At 28.6% G+C, this 23,101-nt stretch overlaps 1 protein-coding gene across 1 annotated transcript; it reads right to left on the bottom strand.

Annotated features, from left to right (window-relative positions):
- Positions 1-2,857: 2,857 nt before the first annotated feature.
- On the bottom strand, positions 2,858-21,706 carry slif (slimfast). Its single transcript, XM_065504884.1, has 5 exons — positions 21,564-21,706; positions 5,375-5,759; positions 5,055-5,315; positions 4,478-4,990; positions 2,858-3,649 (listed from the first exon to the last, which is right to left on the bottom strand). Exons 2-5 carry the CDS (start codon positions 5,727-5,729, stop codon positions 2,994-2,996), a joined length of 1,785 nt encoding a protein of 594 aa, XP_065360956.1. The 5' UTR covers positions 5,730-5,759; positions 21,564-21,706; the 3' UTR covers positions 2,858-2,993.
- Positions 21,707-23,101: the final 1,395 nt, after the last annotated feature.

Below are 23,101 nucleotides of genomic sequence, written 5' to 3'. Positions count from 1 at the left end.
TTTTTTTCAAACTCGAAAAAAGGACTTATTAGCCATTTTGATAGTGATGTCAAGCGAAATGCATAAATTAAAGGCTAAAGATGAAAGGATACTCTTTGGCTTAGAAAAAAGGAGCAACGTCAAACAAAAAAAAACGTATAAAACAAAAAAAAAACAAAAACTTAGATTTTCATATGGTTGAAAAGTCATACGGAAAACTTATAAAGACTTTTTGTTAAAGGGTCAGTTAGCAGCGAGACAAAAAAAAATAACATTTTAAAGGGAAATAAAATTTGTTTAAGAGTTTAAAAACTAAGTTTTAAATAAAACATAATTATTATTAAAAAATTATATAATAAATAAGAAAATAGATCGGAAAATCTCCTGTAAAAGACCTAACTCAGTTGTCAAAAACCAATGTGCTGAGAACAACACTCGTATGTGTAATTATTTGAAATAATTTTTTTGGTTTGAATTTTTTTCAAGTTTCCGCTCTATATGTATTTCTCTATGAATAAGAACACAAACTGTAAAGAACATGGAAAATACAATAAAACTCAAAATTAAAATTTTTTTTTATAAAATTTTATTTTTCAAAAATATTTATTTCGTAACATAAATTCGTAAAATTTTAACATAAACTAAAAAAAAATATATCTATATAACAACTATTTAATACACTAGTACTTTTTACATTAAACGTTTCAATTTTATTAAAAACTATCAAGAAATAAATCCTGAAACAGAGCTGGGATTAATACCTAGTTCTTGCATACAATCTAAAATTTTAAACAAATTGTGACATAAAACAGCAATAAAAATAAAATTTATAAAATATTTTTTTTTTAAATATCACAATGGTAATTATTTAAATTTACAATAAAAATAAAAGTTTTAATAACAAATTCTTCATAATTATTAAAATCAAGCCATGATTAAACTGGTAAAATTGATTTTGTATTGAAATTTAAATTTAGAAACTTCACTTTACATTACATTTAAGCCTTATGAGTTTTAAATTGACATGGTATTGCTTAAAATTATATGAAATGATATTTTCTAAAAACTATGGTATGTTAATAAAAGTATTTATATTTGTTAAAAAATAGTTTGACAGTTAACTTGTATTTACATGTTTGGGAATTTTTTACATACAATATTTTTCAGGGGGAAGGATAACTCATTAACATAACATCCATAATATTTTCCAGAGCATGAATGTTGTTTTCACAAAATTAAATTTGTTTCTAAAGACAACCTATAACAATTTAAAGCAGTTTTCTTTAAAGAAATTCCTCATTTTGTGAATTAGTTTTCTGGAGAAAAATCCCTCTGATTTGGTAGCAGTTTATATAGAAAAATTTATCACAAGAATAAAATCAGGTTTTCAATAGAAAAATCCATTATAGTGGAGGAAGTTTTCTAAAGAAAAATCCACCAATAAAGCAATTTTCCTGAGAAATACTGATTACAAAGTGAAGCAGTTTTCTAGAATAGAATCCAATTATTTTAGAGAAAAATGCTTGACAACATCAAGCAATTTTCTAAAGAAAACAACTTGACAAAATCAAGCAATTTTCTATAGAAAACAACTTGACAAAATCAAGCAATTTTCTATAGAAAACAGCTTGACAAAATCAAGCAATTTTCTATAGAAAACAGCATGACAACATCAAGCAATTTTGTAAAGAAAACAGCTTGACAAAATCAAGCAATTTTCTATAGAAAACAGCTTGACAGAATCAAGCAATTTTCTATAGAAAACAGCTTGACAAAATCAAGCTTGATGTTGTCAAGCTGTTTTCTATAGAAAATTGCTTGATTTTGTCAAGCTGTTTTCTATAGAAAATTGCTTGATTTTGTCAAGCTGTTTTCTATAGAAAATTGCTTGATTTTGTCAAGCTGTTTTCTATAGAAAATTGCTTGATTTTGTCAAGCTGTTTTCTATAGAAAATTGCTTGATTTTGTCAAGCTGTTTTCTATAGAAAATTGCTTGATTTTGTCAAGCTGTTTTCTATAGAAAATTGCTTGATTTTGTCAAGCTGTTTTCTTTACAAAATTGCTTGATGTTGTCATGCTGTTTTCTATAGAAAATTGCTTGATTTTGTCAAGCTGTTTTCTATAGAAAATTGCTTGATTTTGTCAAGTTGTTTTCTATAGAAAATTGCTTGACAACATCAAGCTATTTTCTATAGAAAACAGCTTGACAACATCAAGCAATTTTCTATAGAAAACCGCTTGACAACATCAAGCAATTTTCTATAGAAAACCGCTTGACAACATCAAGCATTTTTCTATAGAAAACTGCTTGAGAAAATCAATCACTTTTCTAAAGAAAACAGCTTGACAACATCAAGCTACTTTCTAAAGAAAACTGCTTGACAAAATCAGGCACTGCTTGCCCGTAGAATATAATTTTTACTCGAAAAAGTTATTATTGATCCTTCCCCCTGCATTTGTTTTCAAGTTTTAACTTTTTACTTGTTTTTTATTACTTTTTACATTTAAATGACAATTTTTTTAATGTTAATTTTGTTTTCAATGAACTTAAAAAAAAACAAAACATGACTTTTTTAATTAAATTAAATAACTGTCACTGTTTTGTAAATATGGCCAGCATTAATAAAAATAATAATACAATATTATTTTTAAATGTTTAACAATTAATGACAGTTTAAATGTGTATAAAAATTATTTAATCTCTTATGACAGATGGAGGAAGCAGAAAATGTCATTTAAAAATCAAAAAAACAAAACTAAAAGGGAAATGGTTTAATACTAAGTTTTTATAAAAAAAAAGTAAAAATGGTATTTACAATAAAAATAAAACTTAAATAGTTAACTAAAAATTAAAATGCTAATAAAACTTAAACTAAAATGAGAAAAAATGCAGTAAAAATAACTAAATACTTAAAATTTCTCTGTTATAATAAAGCTATTAGGCTAACAGACATATAAACCAATTATTCATGGTCTTTTTTAAGGCCTAACTATGTTATTCAATCGTAATCAACTTACATCTTTTCGGTTTTACCATTTTCCAACTTCCAATCCGGTTCGTAGGCCTCATTTGTACGCTGCATTTTCATGGCTGCCTCGGCATGATTTTTATTTCTGGTGATCTGTGTCGAATGTCTTATGCCATATACGAAATAAATTAAGAAACCAATGGCTACCCATATCAAAAATCTAATCCAGGTTTGTATATCCAATTGGAACATTAAATACAAATTGGCAAATACACTAAGACAGGGTATTACAGGTACAAGAGGTACTTTAAATGTCAACTCTAAAGTGGAAACTGGTTGATAGCCAATAATGACTACAATAATTATTAGTACAATTCCCACTACACTAAGCGCTATAATACTATCGGTGGAACCGAAAACGAATATCTTATCCAAACTGCACCATAAAACACTGATGACCCCGAAGAGAACCACACCGATTTTCGTAATGGCTGAAGACAATACATTTGGCACACGATACGAGTTGCCATTGAAGAATTGCTTAATAACTGTGGGCATGGTAACGGTAACCTCTTTCTCCATATCCTCATCTTGATAGCGAAGAACTAATACACAAATGGCTACAATACTATAGGCCAATAGAGTTCCAATGGACATCATCTCGATCAATTGATCCAAGTCGAATATTAAAGCCATGACAGCTAGAAAAAAGAAAATGAGTTTAGTAGAAGAAAATCATATGTTTGAAAATTAGGTTAGATTTGCTTATAGAAAGCTCTGACTGATTGTGTCACATTTTACTAGAGAAAACTATGACATTGTGTCACATTTTGTTCAAGAAAACTATGACATATTGTGTCACATTTTCCTAAAGAAAACTATGACACATTGTGTCACATTTTCCTTAAGAAAATTATGACACATTGTGTCACATTTTCCTAAAGAAAACTATGTGACACAAAGAAAAAATGTGACACAATGTGTCACAGAGAAAATTATGACACATTCTGTCACATTTTCTACAGAAAATTATGACATATTATGTCACACTTTTCCTAATGAAAACTATGACACATTATGTCACACTTTTCCTAATGAAAACTATGACACATTGTGTCACATTTTCCTAAAGAAAACTATGACACATTGTGTCACATTTCCCTAAAGAAAACTATGACACATTGTGTCACATTTTCCTAAAGAAAACTATGACACATTGTGTCACATTTTCCTAAATAAAACTATGACACATTGTGTCATATTTTTCAAAGAAAACTATGACACATTATGTCACATTATTCAAAGAAAACTATGACACAGTGTGTCACATTTTTCCAGAGAAAACTATGACACATTCTGTCACATTTTCCTAAAGAAATCTATGACACATTGTGTCACATTTTCCTAGAGAAAACTATGACACATTGTGTCACATTTTCCTATAGAAAACTGTGACACATTGTCACACATTTCCATAAAGAAAACCATGCCAAAAAATACGTTTTTTTATAGAAAACTTTTTTACTCACCAGCAAAAAATCCCGATATAATGGTGGCTATCAAAGGTGTCTGAGTATAATCATTGACCTTGGCCAATCTCTTAAACATAATACCATCATTGCCCATGGCATACAAAACACGAGGCAACGGAAACATGGAGCCCAACAAACTGGTTAACAATGCAAAAATCGCACCAATTGTCACAATCCATTTAACCGTAATCCAATCTATAGCATCAAAAGCGGCCGGGAAGGGAGCATCATGATCTTGATCAAAATAGGGAATCATCATGGTTAAAACGGTAGAAACGCCAAAATACGACAAAAAGATAATGATCAGGGAAATAACGATGGCCAAGGGAATATTGCGTTTGGGATTAATGGCCTCCTCACCAGTGGTGGCAATACAATCAAAACCCACAAAACCATAAAAACACTTGGCGGCACCAGCCATGACACCGGCAAAACCGAAAGGCATAAAACCACCAGTACCAAAGCCAGCTGGTACTTTGTCTTGGGGTATGGACCAGTTTTCGGTATTAGCTAGAATAATGTTTGGAAATAAATTAAGGAACTTTAAGATATTTAAAATGAAAATATAACACACCATTAATACTGCCGGCTATGATGACAATTAAGATTGTTATGATATTGACAGTGGTAAAAATGTTATTAAGAAAACTAGATTCCTTAACACCAAAGGCCAATAAACCTGTTAACAGCAAGACCACGCCAAAAGCCAAAAAGTCAGGATATTCACCCAAAAAATCCACTTTTATGGGCACCGCCTCGGTTAAGGCCTTAGACATATTCTTATCGATTAGAGAGTCAAAGTAGCCACTTAAACCTCTGGCCACAGAAGCAGTACCTACAAAGAAATCATTTATAAAAATTTATAAAAATAACTTATTAATATAAATCACTTACCTAACACATATTCCAGCACCAAATTCCAACCAATTGTAAAGGCCACAAATTCTCCTATGGTCACATAACTATAAACATAAGCACTGCCTGCTTTTGGAACTCTGGCAGCAAATTCTGCATAACATATGCCCGCAAAGGCCGAGGCAACAGCTGCTATGAGGAATGATAGAGTCACAGCCGGACCGGCTATATTGTATGCCACTGAACCAGCCAGCACATAAACACCCAAACCCAAAGTACTACCCACACCAAGAGCCGTTAAATCGAGCAGAGTTAAGACACGCGCCAATTTCGATTCACTTTCGATGACATCATCGGTTTTCCGCCGAGTTAAAGCATTCCATAATTTTGCCATATTTGTGTGTAATCAGAGGTTTAAGATAATCTGTGAAAATAAGAAAATTAAGTTTGTGGGTTAGTTAAAGTTGGACAAAAACTGAAAAGTTAAACTTGTTGCTTAAAATCGAAGTCGATATTAAACAGTTGGTTAGATGACTGTTTAAACTATGTTTAAGTTTCAAAGGTTCTTTAACAAAAATTGGAATTCTGGAACTGTTGCAATGAAATGATAAACTAAAGTACAAAGGTTGATTAAAGTCCTGTTTAAACTTTGTTTAAATTCCAGTTAAACACTTTGCTTACAAAAATTCCTAAAAAAATTTAATTCTGGAACTTTTTAAATTAAATAATAAGAGACGTTTAATACTAGTTTAACTTAAGTACAAAGTTTGATATTAAACGGTTGATTAAAGACCTGTTTAAACTTAGTTTAAGTTTCAGTTAATTAAGAAAATACTTTGTTTGCAAAGGTTTTTTAGCACAAATTGGAATTCTGTTTCAATGAAATGATAAACTAAACTACAAAGGTTGATTAAAGTCCTGTTTAAATTCCAGTTAAACAATTTTCTTACAAAAATTCCTAACAAAATGGAAATTCTGGAACTTTTTTAATGAAATAATAAAGGATCTTTAATACTTAATGCTTAACTAAAGTTCAAGGGTTGATATTAAACTGTTGATTAAAGGCCTGTTTAAACTTTGTTTAAGTTCAAGTTAAGTACACAATTTGCTTACAAAAATTCCTAAAAAAAATTGGAGTTCTGGAACTTTTTTAATGAAATAATAAGAGACGTTTAATACTAGCTTAACTTAAGCACAAAATTTAATATTAAACGGCTGATTAAAGACCTGTTTAAACTTAGTTTAAGTTTCAGTTAAGCAAGTTTAATTAAGAAAATACTTTGTTTACAAAAGTTCTTTAACAAAAATTGTATTTCTAGAACTGTTTCAATGAAATGATAAACTAAAGTACAAAGGTTTTTTAAAGTCCTGTTTAAACTTTGTTTAAATTCGAGTTAAACACTTTGCTGACAAAAATTCCTAACAAAATTGGAATTCTGGAACTTTTTAATGAAATAATAAAGGAGCTTTAATACTAGCTTAACTAATGTACAAGGGTTGATATTAAACTGTTGATTAAAGGGCTGTTAAAGGATTGTTTAAGTTTCAGTTAAATAAACACTTTCCCTACAAAAATTCTGAAAAAGAATTGAAGTTTTGAAACCTTTTTAATGAAATAATAAGAAACGTTTAATACTAGCCTAACTTAAGTACAAAATTTAATATTAAACGGTTGATTAAAGACCTGTTTAAACTTAGTTTAAGTTTCAGTTAATTAAGAAAATATTTGTTTACAAAGGTTCTTTAAAAAAAATTGGAATTCTGGAACTGTTTCAATGAAATGATAAACTAAAGTACAAAGGTTTTTTAAAGTCCTGTTTAAACTTTGTTTAAATTCCAGTAAAACACTTTGCTTACAAAAGTTTCTAACAAGATTGAAATTCTGAAACTGTTTTAATGAAATAGTAAAAGAGTTTTAATACTAGCTTAACTAAAGTAAAAAGGTTAATATTAAACTGTTGATTTAAGGGCAGCTTAAACTTTGTTTAAGTATCAGTTAAGCAAGCGTATTAAAGTAAATTGTAGTTCTGGAACTTTTTTAATGAAATATTAACAGAGGTTTAATACTAGTTTAACTTTGATATTAAACGGTTGTTTAAAGGGCAGCTTAAACACAAAATTCCTAAAAAATTTTAGTTCTGGAGCATCTTTAATGGAATAATAAAATTACTAGCTTAACTTAACTACAAAGGTCGATATTAAACGGTTGATTAAAGGCCTGTTTAAACTTTGTTTAAGTTTCAGTTAAGCAATCGTATTAAAGTAAACACTTTGCTTACAAAAATTCCTTAAACAATTGGATTTCTAAACATAACTAATTAAACGGTTGATTAACTTACACTTTGTTTAAGTTTCAGTTTCAGTTAAGCAAGAGTATTAAAGTTGACACTTTCCTTTCCTTCCTTGATTGAAATAATAAAATAGTTTTAATAAGCTTAACTAAAGTGCAAACGTTTATATTGAAGCGTAGATTAAACTGGTTTTTGCACTTGGTTTAAGTTAAGCATGAGTATTAAAGTATATTTCTTGTTTACAAAAATTCCTGAAAAATTTACATTCTGTAACTTTTTTAATGAAATAATAAGATAGTTTTAATTGAAGATTAACTAAAGTAGAAAGGTACGCATATTAATCGGTTGATTAAAAGCTATTTAAACTTTGTTTAAGTTTCAGTTAACCAAGATGTTTACAAAAATTCCTGAAAAAATTTTAAATTGTAGAACTTTTTTAATGAAATAATAAAATAGAGCTTAATATCTTAGTTAGAAAATGATATTGATTTATATCTATCTGACATCATCAAATACATTGAAGTCTAAAAATAAGATATTTAAAACCTGACTTAAATTTTAATTGCTCGTATTTTAAATGATTCAGATTCATTTTAATTGCATTTTTATTTCGAGCGTAAACTAATGATGACGATTATTACAGAATATTGTATATATAAACGTGCTTAAATTCCATTAAAAACCAGACAAAAATATTTAATAATACAAACATTTAATTGAGTTAATCTAGAATAAATAACATGTAAGTCATATTCAACTGGTTTAAATTGTTTAACAATTAACAAGTGCAAAAATTTGCTGTCAATAAAAATGATAAAAATAAAGTTTGTTATCACAAAGTTAGTTTAATGGCTAATAATAAGAAAACAATTGTTAAATAATATCATTAACCACCATTAACACGAAGTCTGGTTATGTTTTAACTAATAGTTATACTCACAGTTTAAATTTTAATCGACAGTATAACTATTAGTTAGCACCTAACCAGACTTCATGTTAATGTGGGTAAATTATTTAAAAACATGTGAAACTTTAATTTAAATCTTTAGGACTAAGTTTCAGTTAACGATTTTAAAATACAATTAAGCTAATACTTTGAAAACTACCCTTTAATAAAAATAAACCCTCTAAAATATCGAAATTAATTGGAATAAATATAAATTGTACACTGTTCAGTAACATTTGAAACAAAACCTTTAATAAACAGTTGCTTTTTAAAGCTTTGAGATTAAGCTTCAGTTAAGCCCTTAAATACTTTGAAAATTCCCAATTAATTGAAATAAAAATAAATTGTACACGGTTCAATGACGTTTGAATCAAAGCCTGTAATATACAATTGTTTTTTTTTAAGCTTTGATACCTAGCTATAGTTAAACCTTTAAACTTACTTAAGCTAAGACTTTGAAAATTAACCTTTATGAAAATAAACCACTTAAAAAAACATTGAAAATTCCCAATTAATTGTTATAAAAATAAATTGCACACGGTTCAATGACGTTTCAAATAAAACCTGTAATAAACAGTTGTTGTTTTTAAACAAACTCATTTTTATTGACCATAAATCAGGCGAAATTCGCTGGAAACAAATTTCTTTAAGAATTATTAACAACACATCCATAATCATAATTTCAACATTTATGATTATTTCTCTTCGTGTGTGTCCACCAAAACAAAATATAAAAATTTCATAAATAACTTTTGTTCAGATAAAGTTTATGATTTTGTTATAATATTGATAATTTTGAAAATATTTTAATTACTAGATGTGTCATAAAAATATCGCACTTATTTTTGAATTTTTAATTAGGGTTTAATATTTATAACTTGCCTGCTCTATATAAATACATATGTAGAATTTAATAATGTTATAAATGAATTGTTTTGCTATAAATTATTTAACACTTTCATTATTTTTAACCTAAAACTTGAAATTTTATTGTTTTAATTTGTTTGTTTCGATTAAGAAAAACCTGGATGTACTTAACTAATTGATGATCATTTCACGATTTAAAATTGCTTAGATCTTAAACTTTTGACAAGGACTTAAACTTTATTGAAAGAGAGCTGTCATTTTGGCATAATAGGGGATAAGTTGACCCCTGGTAGACGAATTTGTTTTATTTTCGATTTTATAGTTCTACTAGTCATAAAATTCCACTAAAATTAATTGATAATTTTACCAAATTTTTAAAAAATTTACAAAAAGTCCCTACAGTAGGACAAGCAAAGGTTCGAAAGAATTAATTCTAAATTCAATATATAATAATGAAATGATCCATGTATGTAATGTCATCTCGTGAGAACGGCTGGAGCGATTTGGCTGATTTTTTTCTATTCGATTCAGGAGATGGTTTGTAAAAAAAAAATAAAACTCGGAAATTCTTTTTTTTTGTGAGTCCAGTCGACTGTAATAAAAAGCTCCCTAAAGTATGCAGTACAAATTTAGATATTTTATTTGCAAATAAATAAGAACAGGCTGGTGTGCGTGGGTTGGAGAAACTTGATGATCTAACATTAGTAAATGCTACCGGGCGAAGCCGGGGCAATCAACTAGTAGCTTAATAAAATAGATAGAATGCTTACATTTGTATACCCTTCACCTTCGTGAGAAGGGTATATATATGTTTGTCATTCCGTTTGTAATTTCCACAATATAATTTTCCGACCCTATAAAGTATATAAATTTGGGATCCTTATAGCGGAGTCGATTAAGCCATGTCCGTCTGTCTGTCTGTTGAAATCAATTTTCTGAAGACCCCACATATCTTCGGGATCCAAATCTTCAATAATTCTGTTAGACATTCTTTCGAGAAGTTTCCTATTTAAAATCACCAAAATCGGTCCACAAATGGCTGAGATATGAGGAATAAAACAGGACAACCTCGATTTTTTACCTATTTTTGACCTGTATCTAGATTACTAAGTCATTAATATAGACAATATGGATATATACAGCCCAATTATGAATAAAAATTCCCCGGAAGTTTTTCCCCTTTTCTCATTTTTCCTATTCAAATTCAATGGGAAAAAACTCCCGGGGAACAAACTCCCGCGGAATTTTTTATTCATAATTGGGCTGATAATGATAGATATTTCAAAGACCTTTGCAACGTCGTATATAAGACCATAGTAAGTTGGACCTACAATGGGTCAAAATCGGAAAAAAAATTTTTAACCCGATTTTTTTTTTTCCACCAAAATTTTAAAATTTTAAATATTAAAAAAAAAAAATTTTTAATAACTCAAAAAAAATTTTTTCCAAAAAATTTAAAAAAATCTTTGGAAAAATAAAATAAATTTTGTTTACCTAAAAATATTTAAAATTTGTAGTTTGAAGTATAATTTGTTGAAGGGTATATAAGATTCGGTACAGCCGAATCTTCAAATCTATTACAAATACGTTTTAGAAAACGTTTAAAATGTTTAAATCATTCAAAAGTTTAATGAATATTATTGTGAATTATTTCAACTACGAATAAATTCTTTTCAACTAAAAGCCCTTTGAATGAAGCTAAATAATTAGTTTTTTTGGGAATGGTTCATTAAATGAATTGTCGAAATTTTGATATACTTCAGAAATACGAACAGAAAACAATTTTAAAAACTTTTTAAGGAAAATACTCAAAAAATATTTGAAAACTAAAGGATTTTTGTTTCTGAATTAAGAACTTAATTAAGATTTAAGTGAATAAAGATCAAATTCAAATAATTATTGTAATTCGGAGCACTGAGTACAATTGTCAACAATTTTCGGCAGGGATGTTAAGTCTTAATGAAAAGTATTTACAAATCTTATAGGAAGCTCTAGGTTTTCGGAAAATCAAAGTTGATCACCTCAGGATATAAATATATTTTGGAACTTGTAACTTCCACAATTTTTAGACGAATTACCAGAACTACAACATTTTCCACAGGTTCGAAGCTAAAAATAAAAAGCTTTTGGAACTTGTATCTTGGAAATGGAACTGTTTGCAAAATTTTATGACAAAATTTCAATCTGTTCTGATGAATTTCTTCAATTCAATTTAATCAAAGATATATTTGTCTAAATTTTTGAAAAGTAGACATAATTATGTTTCCACTGATAACTTTACTTCGCAAATTCCTAAATATTGAAACCAAATATAACACCATTAACTGAAATTGTTGTTTTCTAAAACACATCCGAAATTTTGAAATATTTTGAAAGTATTTATGTTGAATGAATGAATAAGAAAATATTTCTCCACAATACTTGGAATCTTGGGGAATCTTTGTTAGGAAATTAATCCTAGGTTTTCCTCTTATAATAGCGGTAATAAATACTTTTGGAAAATTAGGGTTAAGGTACCCCGATAGACTAGATGCTAGTGAATGAATGTTTCGATTTTCCAGATAAAGGCTCTAAGTGTTTCTGCAGACAAGCCAAATAGGCTTCGCAGTTTTGTGTTTAAAGACCATGAATTGGAGGCATTGCTAAATGAAGATTTATTGTAAAACTGAACAAGAGATTGCAAAATCATTAGGAGCTACTCAATCAGCAAATTTCAAAATGTTTGCGAGCATAAGAATTCATCCAATAGCAGGAAAATTGGGTATCATACGAATTGAAGCCCAGAAAGCTGAAAGGATGATTTTGCATGTCCGAAATGATGCTTGAAACTACAAAAGAAAATATTTTTGCACCGAATCATAACTTGCGATGAAAATTGATCCATCACAATCACCAAAGCCAAATATTCATGGCCAATTATCTGTATTGGGTGGGAGCAAAAGGGTCCTATCTTATATGACTTCCTGAAATCTGACCAGACCATCACAGGGAACCTGTACCAAAAGCAACTGACTCGTTTGAAGCTAACATTGGCCGAAAAATGGCCATAATAAGCAAGAAACCGTTATATTAAATCATGACAACGCTCAGCCACATGCTGCAATACCTATTAAAAAGTATTTAGAATGAAGTGGTTGGGAAGTTTTGCCTCACCCGCTTTATAGTCCAGAACTTGCCCCGTCCTACTACTATTTGCTTCGATCGATGCAGAATGCTCTCTCTGAGATACGCTTCACTTTGGAACGGAGTATCCGATATTGGGATGATTCGTTCTTGGCCTCAAAAGATGAGCAATTCATTTGTCATAAAATTCAATACAAATAATACATGGCGATCGGCCCACTTCCGAAAATCACTTTAGCGATCATAAATCTCTTTAAAATTTTGGTAAACACATAAAATTCAATACAAACTAGTACTAACATAACTCGGTGCACTTCGCTACCCCAACCCTAGTAAAATTAAAAAAAATATGAATGGAATTACGAAAATAACACATACAAAATGAGAGAATCTCTCAATTACAGTTCACTTGATATTCGAAAATAACGAACTAATTTTGTATGGGAGATACCACTCCACTGCTCTGATCCCACCCATTTTTAAACCTTTTATGTAAATATAAAGCATTTTACACAGATTGGTTGAAACTTTCCTTTATAAGGGAGGGGTCATTCCTACTAAGCCGATCATGCTTAGCTAAACTTCGAACAGGGATCAGGAATAAATTCGTTTTTAGCTAACCTCCTTAGAATGGTAATAAATTGATTGATGCAGAGTTTAAATTCTTTTAGAATTATAGTTCTCCAGATATTCAAAATTAATTATTTACTTTGTGCCACAACTACTAATGCAATCCCGATCATTTTCAACCAATCTGTGTAAAATGGTAAGGGAGCTATGCGTACAAAGTTTGAAGAACCTTGTAATTATTACTTTGTATGGGAGGTGACACACATCCTTTTCCGACCTCTCTCATTTTGGGTGCTATGCCCTCTAATCTAATTCCGTCTATATTCAGCTAAACTCCGCACAGTAATAAGAAATTAATTCGCTAAAAGTTTAAACACTTTTACAATTATAGTTCTACAGATATTCGAAATTAATTATATACTTTGTATAGGGTGTGCCACTCCCACTATTCCAATCCCCAACAATTTCAGCGAAACTATGCAAATTTATAAAAGAGCCATTTAGACTAAGTTTGAAGAATCTTGCAATTATAGTTCACAAAATATTTAGAAATAACTATTTACTTTGTATGGGAGGCGACTCACCATTTTTTCATTAAACTTCATGCAGTGATAAAACATTGAAAATCGTCACAATTATAGTTCTGCACATATTATAAAATAACTATTTACTTATCTACAATTATATCGAGCCCTTAGCGCCAAATTATCTAAGCGACATTTTCAAAATTTTTTTTTTATTGCAAAAATTAAAATTTTATGTACCGACTGATGTTTTAGCGTTCTCAGAATATCAAAATTGTTAATAACTTCAAAATTATAGGGGGTAAGATTTTATCGTAAGTCAATGGTTACATTTTACAGTAAACGAATTTTATCGTAAGCGACACATAGTGGTATAGAAAAAAAGAGGGAAATAAATCTGTAACTTCTAAATGGTTAGATTGGTTTGAATGAAATTTCACATGCGCAAAGAAGAAGTGTTCTCGAGTTTAAGTTCTGAACGTAACCTCATTTGCCCACCAGGGCCGCGACCAAAGGTCCTCAAAGTAGGACACCTCGGGTATATTACATTTTTAAAATGATCCTATTTCTTCGTTTGTGATCCGATTTCAAAACAATTACACACATAAAATCTTTTCATCGAGTGCTACAAAAGACCTAGTCGTAGCTATCAATTGTCTCTTATAGCTTAGAAGATATTCGCATTTGAAAATTAAATTTTCAAAATTTTTAACCAACCTACTCCAGTTTTTTGATAACAGCGTATAAAAATATTTTCCGATTTTCTCCAGTTTTCCTTCATTGGACTAACAACATACGAAAGAACTGTTTAAAAATAATGACTAAGTCAAAAGTTATATGCATTTGAATTTAAAAAATTTTTAAAAGCCGATTTTTCGCTAATTTTTTGGAAAAAATAACGTTTTTTGTTTTTAAGTTATCGCAAAAAAATTCTAAGAGGATGTATAAGGAATTTATACTTTCTGAAAGCTAAGTTTTCATAAAATATTTTGAATGAAAAAAAAAATTAAAATTTTTGTTACCGAGGGGACCAGGTCCATTCAAAAAACACCTATTTTTTATGTAAAATTAAACTTTAGGCCTAAAATTCTCAAATCGCATATTCGATATTAAAATATAATAACCGATTTTAGATGGCCCAATATGCTTTTAATTATTTTGTAAAGGATTCCGATAACTCCGACCCTGGTATGGATATTATAGTCAAAAAACTAAAAATTTCCATTTTTGGGATTTTTCAACACTTTTTTGGGAATTGCGGGATTGCTGATAATCAATTTTAAAAATCGTTTTTATTTTTCCATTTTAAATAGAAAATTTTACATAACTGTGAAATTTCATTAAAAACTATTCATAAATAACAATTTTATTTCAATTCGAAAAATTTGTATCTATGCAAAAATTCAATAAAAAATATTTTTTGTCATATTTTTCAATAAAGTATTCAATGAATTTTTAATTGTCAAAAGTTATAAATATTTTTGAAAAATAGACAAATAGCTTGAACGAAATTATAATATATCGCATCATAAAATTTTTAATTCTATGTATAAATTTCAAAATAATCGAAAAATCCTTCTCCTGTAAAATTTGTGTTTTGTCGCTTACGATAATTTGGCGCTAAGGGCTCGATATATTTACCCCCATATGCATAAACAGTTTTTTAAATTTGTCAAAGGTTTATAAAACAAATTTTCAAAATATATTTACATATTAAAGCGAATTTAAATTACTAAAGTCTTCTTCTTTGTTTTATAAAAGTCAAACAGATCGAAATCAATACTCTTTAATTGTTTCTCCTATTTATTTACAACAACAAATTGGACAAACACGCATTGCTTTGTTTACTTTTTAGCTTAAGGTTGACATGTACACGTTTTTGCATATGTGTTAGTAACATCTTTAAACGCTTATAACTCCTAAAAAAACTGAACCGATTTCAATAAAATATATATTCTGCACTTCTGTGAATAAATCCCTTTAAAATGGTATATTTCTTACCCAAATTGAATGTATAATGTGAGCGTAAAACGGGTCTAATGAAATCGACTTGCCTATTAATATTATGATGATAAGTATCATAAAGAAGTCAATCACACGACCTAATTTCTTGGCGATCGGTACATAATTGGGCATAGCTCCCATATAAAAGCCACTTCCGAATATCTCTTTAACATAAAAATTATGGAATCCAAATAAAATTTAAAGGTTTCATATAAAAAGTAATCACGCTATCTAATTGCATGGCGATCAGTCCATAATTGGTCATAGCCACCATATAAAACCACTTCCCAAAATTACACATGACAAAAAATTATAGAAATTTTAAAAGAAAAACAATTCTTATTTATTTTATTTGAATGTTATACCAACCTATTTGGTTCTTATTTCATTAATCGCCCTCTTTAAGTAGGCATGGCAGTTAGAAAAACTCATTTTATTACCTCTCAATTAAATGTGTATTTAGCTAGATTTCTAATCTCAATATTCTCTCAATATATTGCAATTCATACACAAATCTAATATATGTACTTATTTGACATAAATTGACATGTTTATCAAATCTCGCTTCGCTGTTCAGCAATAACAAAAGCGATAAAAATATTTCACAATTTACTATGTACGTAATTGAAGATTTGTTTTTAAAAAGGCGATTTCTAATCAATTAGATTTGATTTAATCGCTATTATACTTATGTACCTAAAAGTATTTTAACAACAAATGTTATAACTAGATTACTTTCAAGTAGTAGTGGATTTATAAACCCGTGATAAATACAAGTAGATTTCAAACATTTGATAATTAAAGGCAGCACTTTTTTTCCCCGTACATTGAACTTTTAATTGTAAATTGCGTTTTAAATATAATTTAGGGAATTTTGAATAAATATGTTTAAATGTTATCGGAAAACGTGCCCTATTTTAATTTACTGAAGGCCACCAAGAGGGATTGAAATGCTACGAAGATTGAAGGCCACGAAGTTGGATTTAAATGGTACGAAAGTTGAGGGAATAAAAATGGTTCAAAATTTGAAACTTTAATACTTTTCTATTAAATGAATGTAGAAATATTAATTTAGCAAACACATTTTATTGAAAAATGGTGGCTCATTCCACTTTTTAGAAGTCAAGCTTCTAACTATTGGTTTGATCTACTTAAAACAGAGAATAACAATAGAGAAGGAGTTAAGCTTTTAGGCAATTGTTTGCAGAATTGCGGGAACGCCCAGTCACAATTAACCATTTTGGGTCAGGACAACTTTTCGAGACTACTTAAATAAGTAAATTGATTAATTAGAGTACTGGGTTCTCAAGCCAAACAAAGTTTTACCGAAATCTAATGTTTTTTTTTTAATTCCGGACAAACTGAAGTAATAGTTATATTGAAAAATTAACATTTACAAATATTTAGAAATTGGTGCGATCATCTTCAAACCTCTTTGTTATGAGAATAACAAAAGGGAAGGAAATAAGATTTCAGAATATTGTTCGCAAAAATTTAAAGTGTAAACCAGCATTCGGCATAAAGAGAACATGGAATATGAATTATAATAACATGTTACAAGTTAAGCTGAATTCACCCATGAGTTTCTGAAACATTTTTTGTTCTGAACAATTTTTTTTTTTATATGTAGTTTGAAGTCTCTCTCAAAAATAGAATGTCAAACTACATATAAAAAAAAAATTGTTCCAAACAAAAAATGTTTCTGAAACTCATGGGTGAATTCAGCTTTACTGATTGTGGTTTTGCTTTCTTACTTAATAAAACAGGGCAACAAAATCGAAAAAATTTTGAACCACTACACAATTTTGATGTGTTGTGGCTCTAGTAGTACAAAAATGGTAACATTTTTTAATTCTATGAATAGATTTTTTTTTTAAATTTTTTTTTTTTAAATTGTGAATTTTGTTAGATGTTTCTCCACATAATTTATGATAACTCAAAAAGGGTTAGACCGATATTATTGAAGTAAACTTACATAGCCTTTAATCCGTTTATATATTGCCTTTTAATCGGCTCAGTAGTTTCGGAGTTATAATAACAAATTGGAGCGAAAAATATAATTTTTACATGAAAATAGAAAATTTTTGTGTTTTAAAAAACTCATGAAAAATCGAAAACCACAGAAATTGTTAATTTTTATTGCTTTATCGCAAAGCCACATATAATAGCAACAAAATGAGATATCGATTATAAAAATCGATTAGCTCGAATTTATTCACAATTTAGTGGATTCACTCATTTTCACAATATTTTAGTGTTTTATTTGATATACATAAAATTGAGTAGTTAATGTTCTTCTTTCGATTGATTGAATGTTGAAAACATTTTCCCCACGCTATTTACAAATTTTCACATATACATTGCGTTTTAATCGGCTCAGTAGTTTCGGAGTTATAATAACAATTTCAAGCAATAAATATATTTTTCATGTGAAAATATGAAATTTTTTTGTTTTAAAAAAATTATGAAAAATCGAAAACGGCAGAAATTGTTGAGGTTTATTGATTTATCGCTAAGTCACATACAATAGCAACAAAATGAGATACCGATCATAAAAATCGATTAACTCTTTTCTAATTTATTCACAATTAAATGAATTCGCTTATTTTCACAAAATTTTAGTGTTTTATTTGATATACATAAAATTGAGTAGTTAATGTTCTTCTATCGATTGATTGAATTTTGAAAAGATTTTCCCCATGCTATTTAAAAATTTTTACGTATACATTGTGTTTTAATCGGCTCAGTAGTTTCGGAGTTATAATAACAATTTCAAGCAATAAATATATTTTTCATGTAAAAATATCAAATTTTTTTGTTTTAAAAAAATCATGAAAAATCAAAAATGGCAGAAATGGCTTAGATTTACTGATCTATTGCAAAGCCACATGTAATACGAACAAAATGTGATATCGATCATAAACATCGATTAATTTTTTTCGAATTTATTTACAATTAAGTGGATTCACTAATTTTCACAAAATGTTTGTGTTTTGTTTGATATACATAAAATTGAGTAGTTAATGTTCTTCTTTCGATTAATTGAATTTTGAAAACATTTTCCTCATGCTATTTACAAATTTTCACATATACATTGCGTTTTAATCGGCTCAGTAGTTTCGGAGTTATAATAACAATTTCAAGCAATAAATATATTTTTCATGTGAAAATATGAAATTTTTTTGTTTTAAAAAAATCATGAAAAATCGAAAATGGCAGAAATGGCTTAGATTTACTGATTTATTGCAAAGCCACATGTAATAGGAACAAAATGAGATATCGATCATAAAAATCGATGGATTATTTTCGAATTTATTTACAATTAAGTGAATTCGCTTATTTTCAGAAAATTGTATGTGCGTACAAGCTTGTTCTTTGTGTAAATTTTACATGTGTTTTGTTATTGTAACAAAAACAAAACCCATGTAAAATTTACACTCAAGGTACACACTTGTACGTACATACAATTTTTTAAAAATAAGCGAATTCACTTAATCGTGAATAAATTCGAAAGTAATCTATCGATATTTTATGTATATCAAACAAAAAAGTTAAAATTTGTGAAAATGAGCGAATTCACTTAATTGTGAATAAATTCGAACAGAATCAATCGATTTTTTTATGATCGATATCTCGTTTTGTTGGGATGATATGCGGCTTTGCGACAAAGTAATAAACCTGAGCCAATTCTGTTGTTTTCGATTTTTCATGATTTTTTTAAAACAAAAACATTTGCTATTTTCATGTTAAAAATATATTTTTTTGCTTGAATTTGTTATTATAACTCCGAAACTACTGTACATAGCATGGGGAAAATGTTTTCAATATTCAATCAATCGAAAGAAGAACATTAACTACTCAATTTTATGTATATCAAACAAAAAAGTTAAAATTTGTGAAAATGAGCGAATTCACTTAATTGTGAATAAATTCGAAATTTATCCATGGATTTTTATGATCGAGATCTCATTTTATTGCTATTACATGTGGCTTTGTAATAATGCAATAAATATAAAAACCTTCTGCCCTTTTTGATTTTTCATGATTTTTTTAACCAAAAAAATTTCCTATTTTCACGTTAAAAATATATTTTTTTGCTTGAATTTGTTATTATAACTCCGAAACTACTGAGCCGATTGAAACGTAATATATATATGAAAATTTGTACATAGCATGGGAAAAATGTTTTCAATATTCAATCAATCGAAAGAAGAACATTAACTACTCAATTTTATGAATAAAAAACAAAAAATTAAAATTTTGTGAAAATGAGCAAATTCACTTAATTGTGAATAAATTCGAACAGAATCAATTCATTTTTATGATCGAGATCTCATTTTGTTGGTATTATATGCGGCTTTACGACAAAGTAATAAACCTGAGCAAATTCTGCCGTTTTCGATTTTTCATGATTTTTTTAAACCAAAAAAATTAGCTATTTTCACGTTAAAAATATATTTTTTTGCTTGAATTTGTTATCATAATTCCGAAACTACTGAGCCGATTGAAACGCCATATATATATGAAAATTTGTACATAGCATGGGGAAAATGTTTTCAATATTCAATCAATCGAAAGAAGAACATTAACTACTCAATTTTATATATAACAAACAAAAAACTTAAATTTTGTGAAAATGAGCAAATTCACTTAATTATGAATAAATTCGAAAAGAATTTGCAATAAAGCAATAAATCTAAACAATTTCTGCCATTTTCGATTTTTCATGATTTTTTTAAACCAAAAAAAATTTGCTATTTTCACGTAAAAAATATATTTTTTGTTTCAATTTGTTATTATAACTCCGAAACTACTGATCCGATTAAAATGCAATATATTAACCAATTCAAGGCAATGTAAATTCTAACTTTTCTAATCGGTCTAACTGTTTTTGAGTTATCATAAATTATGTGGAGAAACATGTAACAAAATTCACAATTTTAGAAAAAAAAAATTTAAAAAAATCTATCCATAGAATTAAAAAATTTTAGCATTTTTGTACTAAGGCAACCATGATGCATCAAATCTATATAGTGGTTAGTGAAGCCTTTTTTTGCTGTTGACCTGTGTAATTTGTACGTTATTTGTTAACATTCGTGTTGTTTACAAGCAAATAAAAGATAATGTTCGGCCTCTGTGGCGAACACTGGTGTAAACTCAGGGAACACTATAGTGAGCCAAAATTTACCATGTCAGGTTATTTCTTCTCACACTTTCACCATATTTCCATAATTTGTAATTAAAACAATTTAGATGGCAAATTCTGTTTAAACATGATTGAACATGATTCATTTATGAAAAAACTATTAAATATTTTATTGTCTCGAAATCGTGATGCGCGTTTTCTTGAATAGAGCTGATTAATGGGGTGTTTTTTTAGAGAGAAATAAAAAATGTTCTTAAAAACTTGCGGTGAAACTGAAGATCAAAACAAATATAAAATATTTTTTACACGGGAAATTATTTTTTAATTCATAGTATTCATTTTTAATACACGCTTAATATTTAAATTTAAACGATCACTTATTTAATGTTATTAAAACGTTTCGAATTTTTTTTTTGTTAAAAAAACTCCATTTTGTGTATTTCATAACAAAATAAACTGAATATTTAAAAGGTTGTTGTATTCATTTATAATTTAATTTCATGGGGATTTTTGTTTTTTTTAAAAAAACACACTTTGTATCATAACATCATTATAATAAATTGGTTACTTTTATTATTTTGCACTTTAAATAAAAGTTTCTCTTTTTTTTCAATAAACAATTTCCATTTACAAAAAACACTGGCTTTAAAAACGATTTTTTCCAAGGTTTTTGTGGTTAAAAATTAAATTACTTCTCGAATTTAATTAATTAAAAAAACATACAAATATTTATTTAAATTCCAAAAAAAAAAATCACCTTGTTTTAAATATATTCTTTTTTTAAACCACAAAATTTATTTTCTTTATTAACAAAAAAAAACAACAACTGTAAGGTATTAAATTTTCTTTTCTATTATTTAATGGCCAAAAACTAACGTATTGAAATTCAAACTGAGCAAACAGCAATAACCGTACCGCACGCGACACGATCTAAACTTGTTCTGATCGCCACCAAAGTGTAACCGTCAACATTAAAGCTTTAAAACTCACAACTCGCAACAGAATAACCGTCAACGAATTTTACGTTTTTTTATTACCAATAATGCTCGATTATTTCTTTTTGTTAACTGATATTAACAAAATGACAACAGCCACAAATATATGAACGAGTGTTTTAATATAATATTTATAAGAGAAGAGCGTCGTCTGTGAGTGTTTAAGTATGAGAATTTGTCTGATAATACAAAATGTTTAAAAGTTATTAACTTAATTTTTGTTGTTGCTTTCATTGTTAATATATTGTTGTTGTTTTTGTTGTTTTTGTTGTTTTAATATTATAAAACAACAATAATTATAATTACAGAAAACCCATAAAGTATGAATAGTATTTCATGACACTTGTATTGGCTTTAAACTTACTAACAGCTACAATATTCTTTTTTTTTAGATTAAAAACAATAATAGTTGGGGTTAAAATAATAGCAGATAGTCAAAAATATAGTTCACTTTATTAATTTCAATTTCTTTTATTTATTCAATCTGCTTACTTTCTTAGTATTTAAAATAAAACTACTCACACCGGAACAGAACTCAAATTTTCATCAAATAAATCATAGTTACAACAACGTCGAAAAACAGGTGAAGAAAATGGCTCGAGCTCGGCCGAATATGCAGCTGCCCATGGAAAATACACGAGAGGCTTTTCAATAGGGACGTTACAAAAATAGACCGATAGGAACAGCAATCGACGCCATATTTTTTGCCGCTCTTTTGACATTTCTCTTCAGTAAGGTTTGCCATTTCATGATAGAAAGATATACGAGCCAACAACGAGTCGAAATTATTACAATTTACTACCGAAATTCGGAGTCAGTGGCCTCAACGTTAAGAGCGAATTTTCATCGAAAAATCATCTTCAGCGATGAGGCTCATTTCTGGCTGAATGGCTTCGTCAATAAGCAAAATATGCGTTATTGGTCAGATAGCAATCCACACGTACTCCATGAGTCATCATTGCATCCCGAAAAAATTACGGTTAGGTTCAGTTTATGGGCCCGCGGCGTCATTGGGCCGTACCTCTTCCTTGATGAACAAGACCGGCACGTTACTGTGAATGGGAACAGAATATTTTTGTTCCCAATTGGATGATATGGACTTGGAGGACATGTGGTTCCAACAGAACGGCTCCACAAGCCACACAGAGAATGTCACAATCAATTTATTGGAAACCAAGTTTGGAGAACGTGTTATCTCACGAAATGGTCCAGTCGATTGGCCGCCTTGGTCATGCGATTTGACGCCGTTAGACTATGTGGGGCTACGTCAAGTCTATGGTCTATGCCAACAAGCCAGCGA

This window comes from Calliphora vicina, chromosome 3 (genome assembly GCF_958450345.1).
Source record: "Calliphora vicina chromosome 3, idCalVici1.1, whole genome shotgun sequence".
Lineage (NCBI taxonomy): Eukaryota > Metazoa > Arthropoda > Insecta > Diptera > Calliphoridae > Calliphora > Calliphora vicina.
Note: the sequence above shows the minus strand (reverse complement) of the source record. Positions and strands in the feature narration are given on the sequence as shown.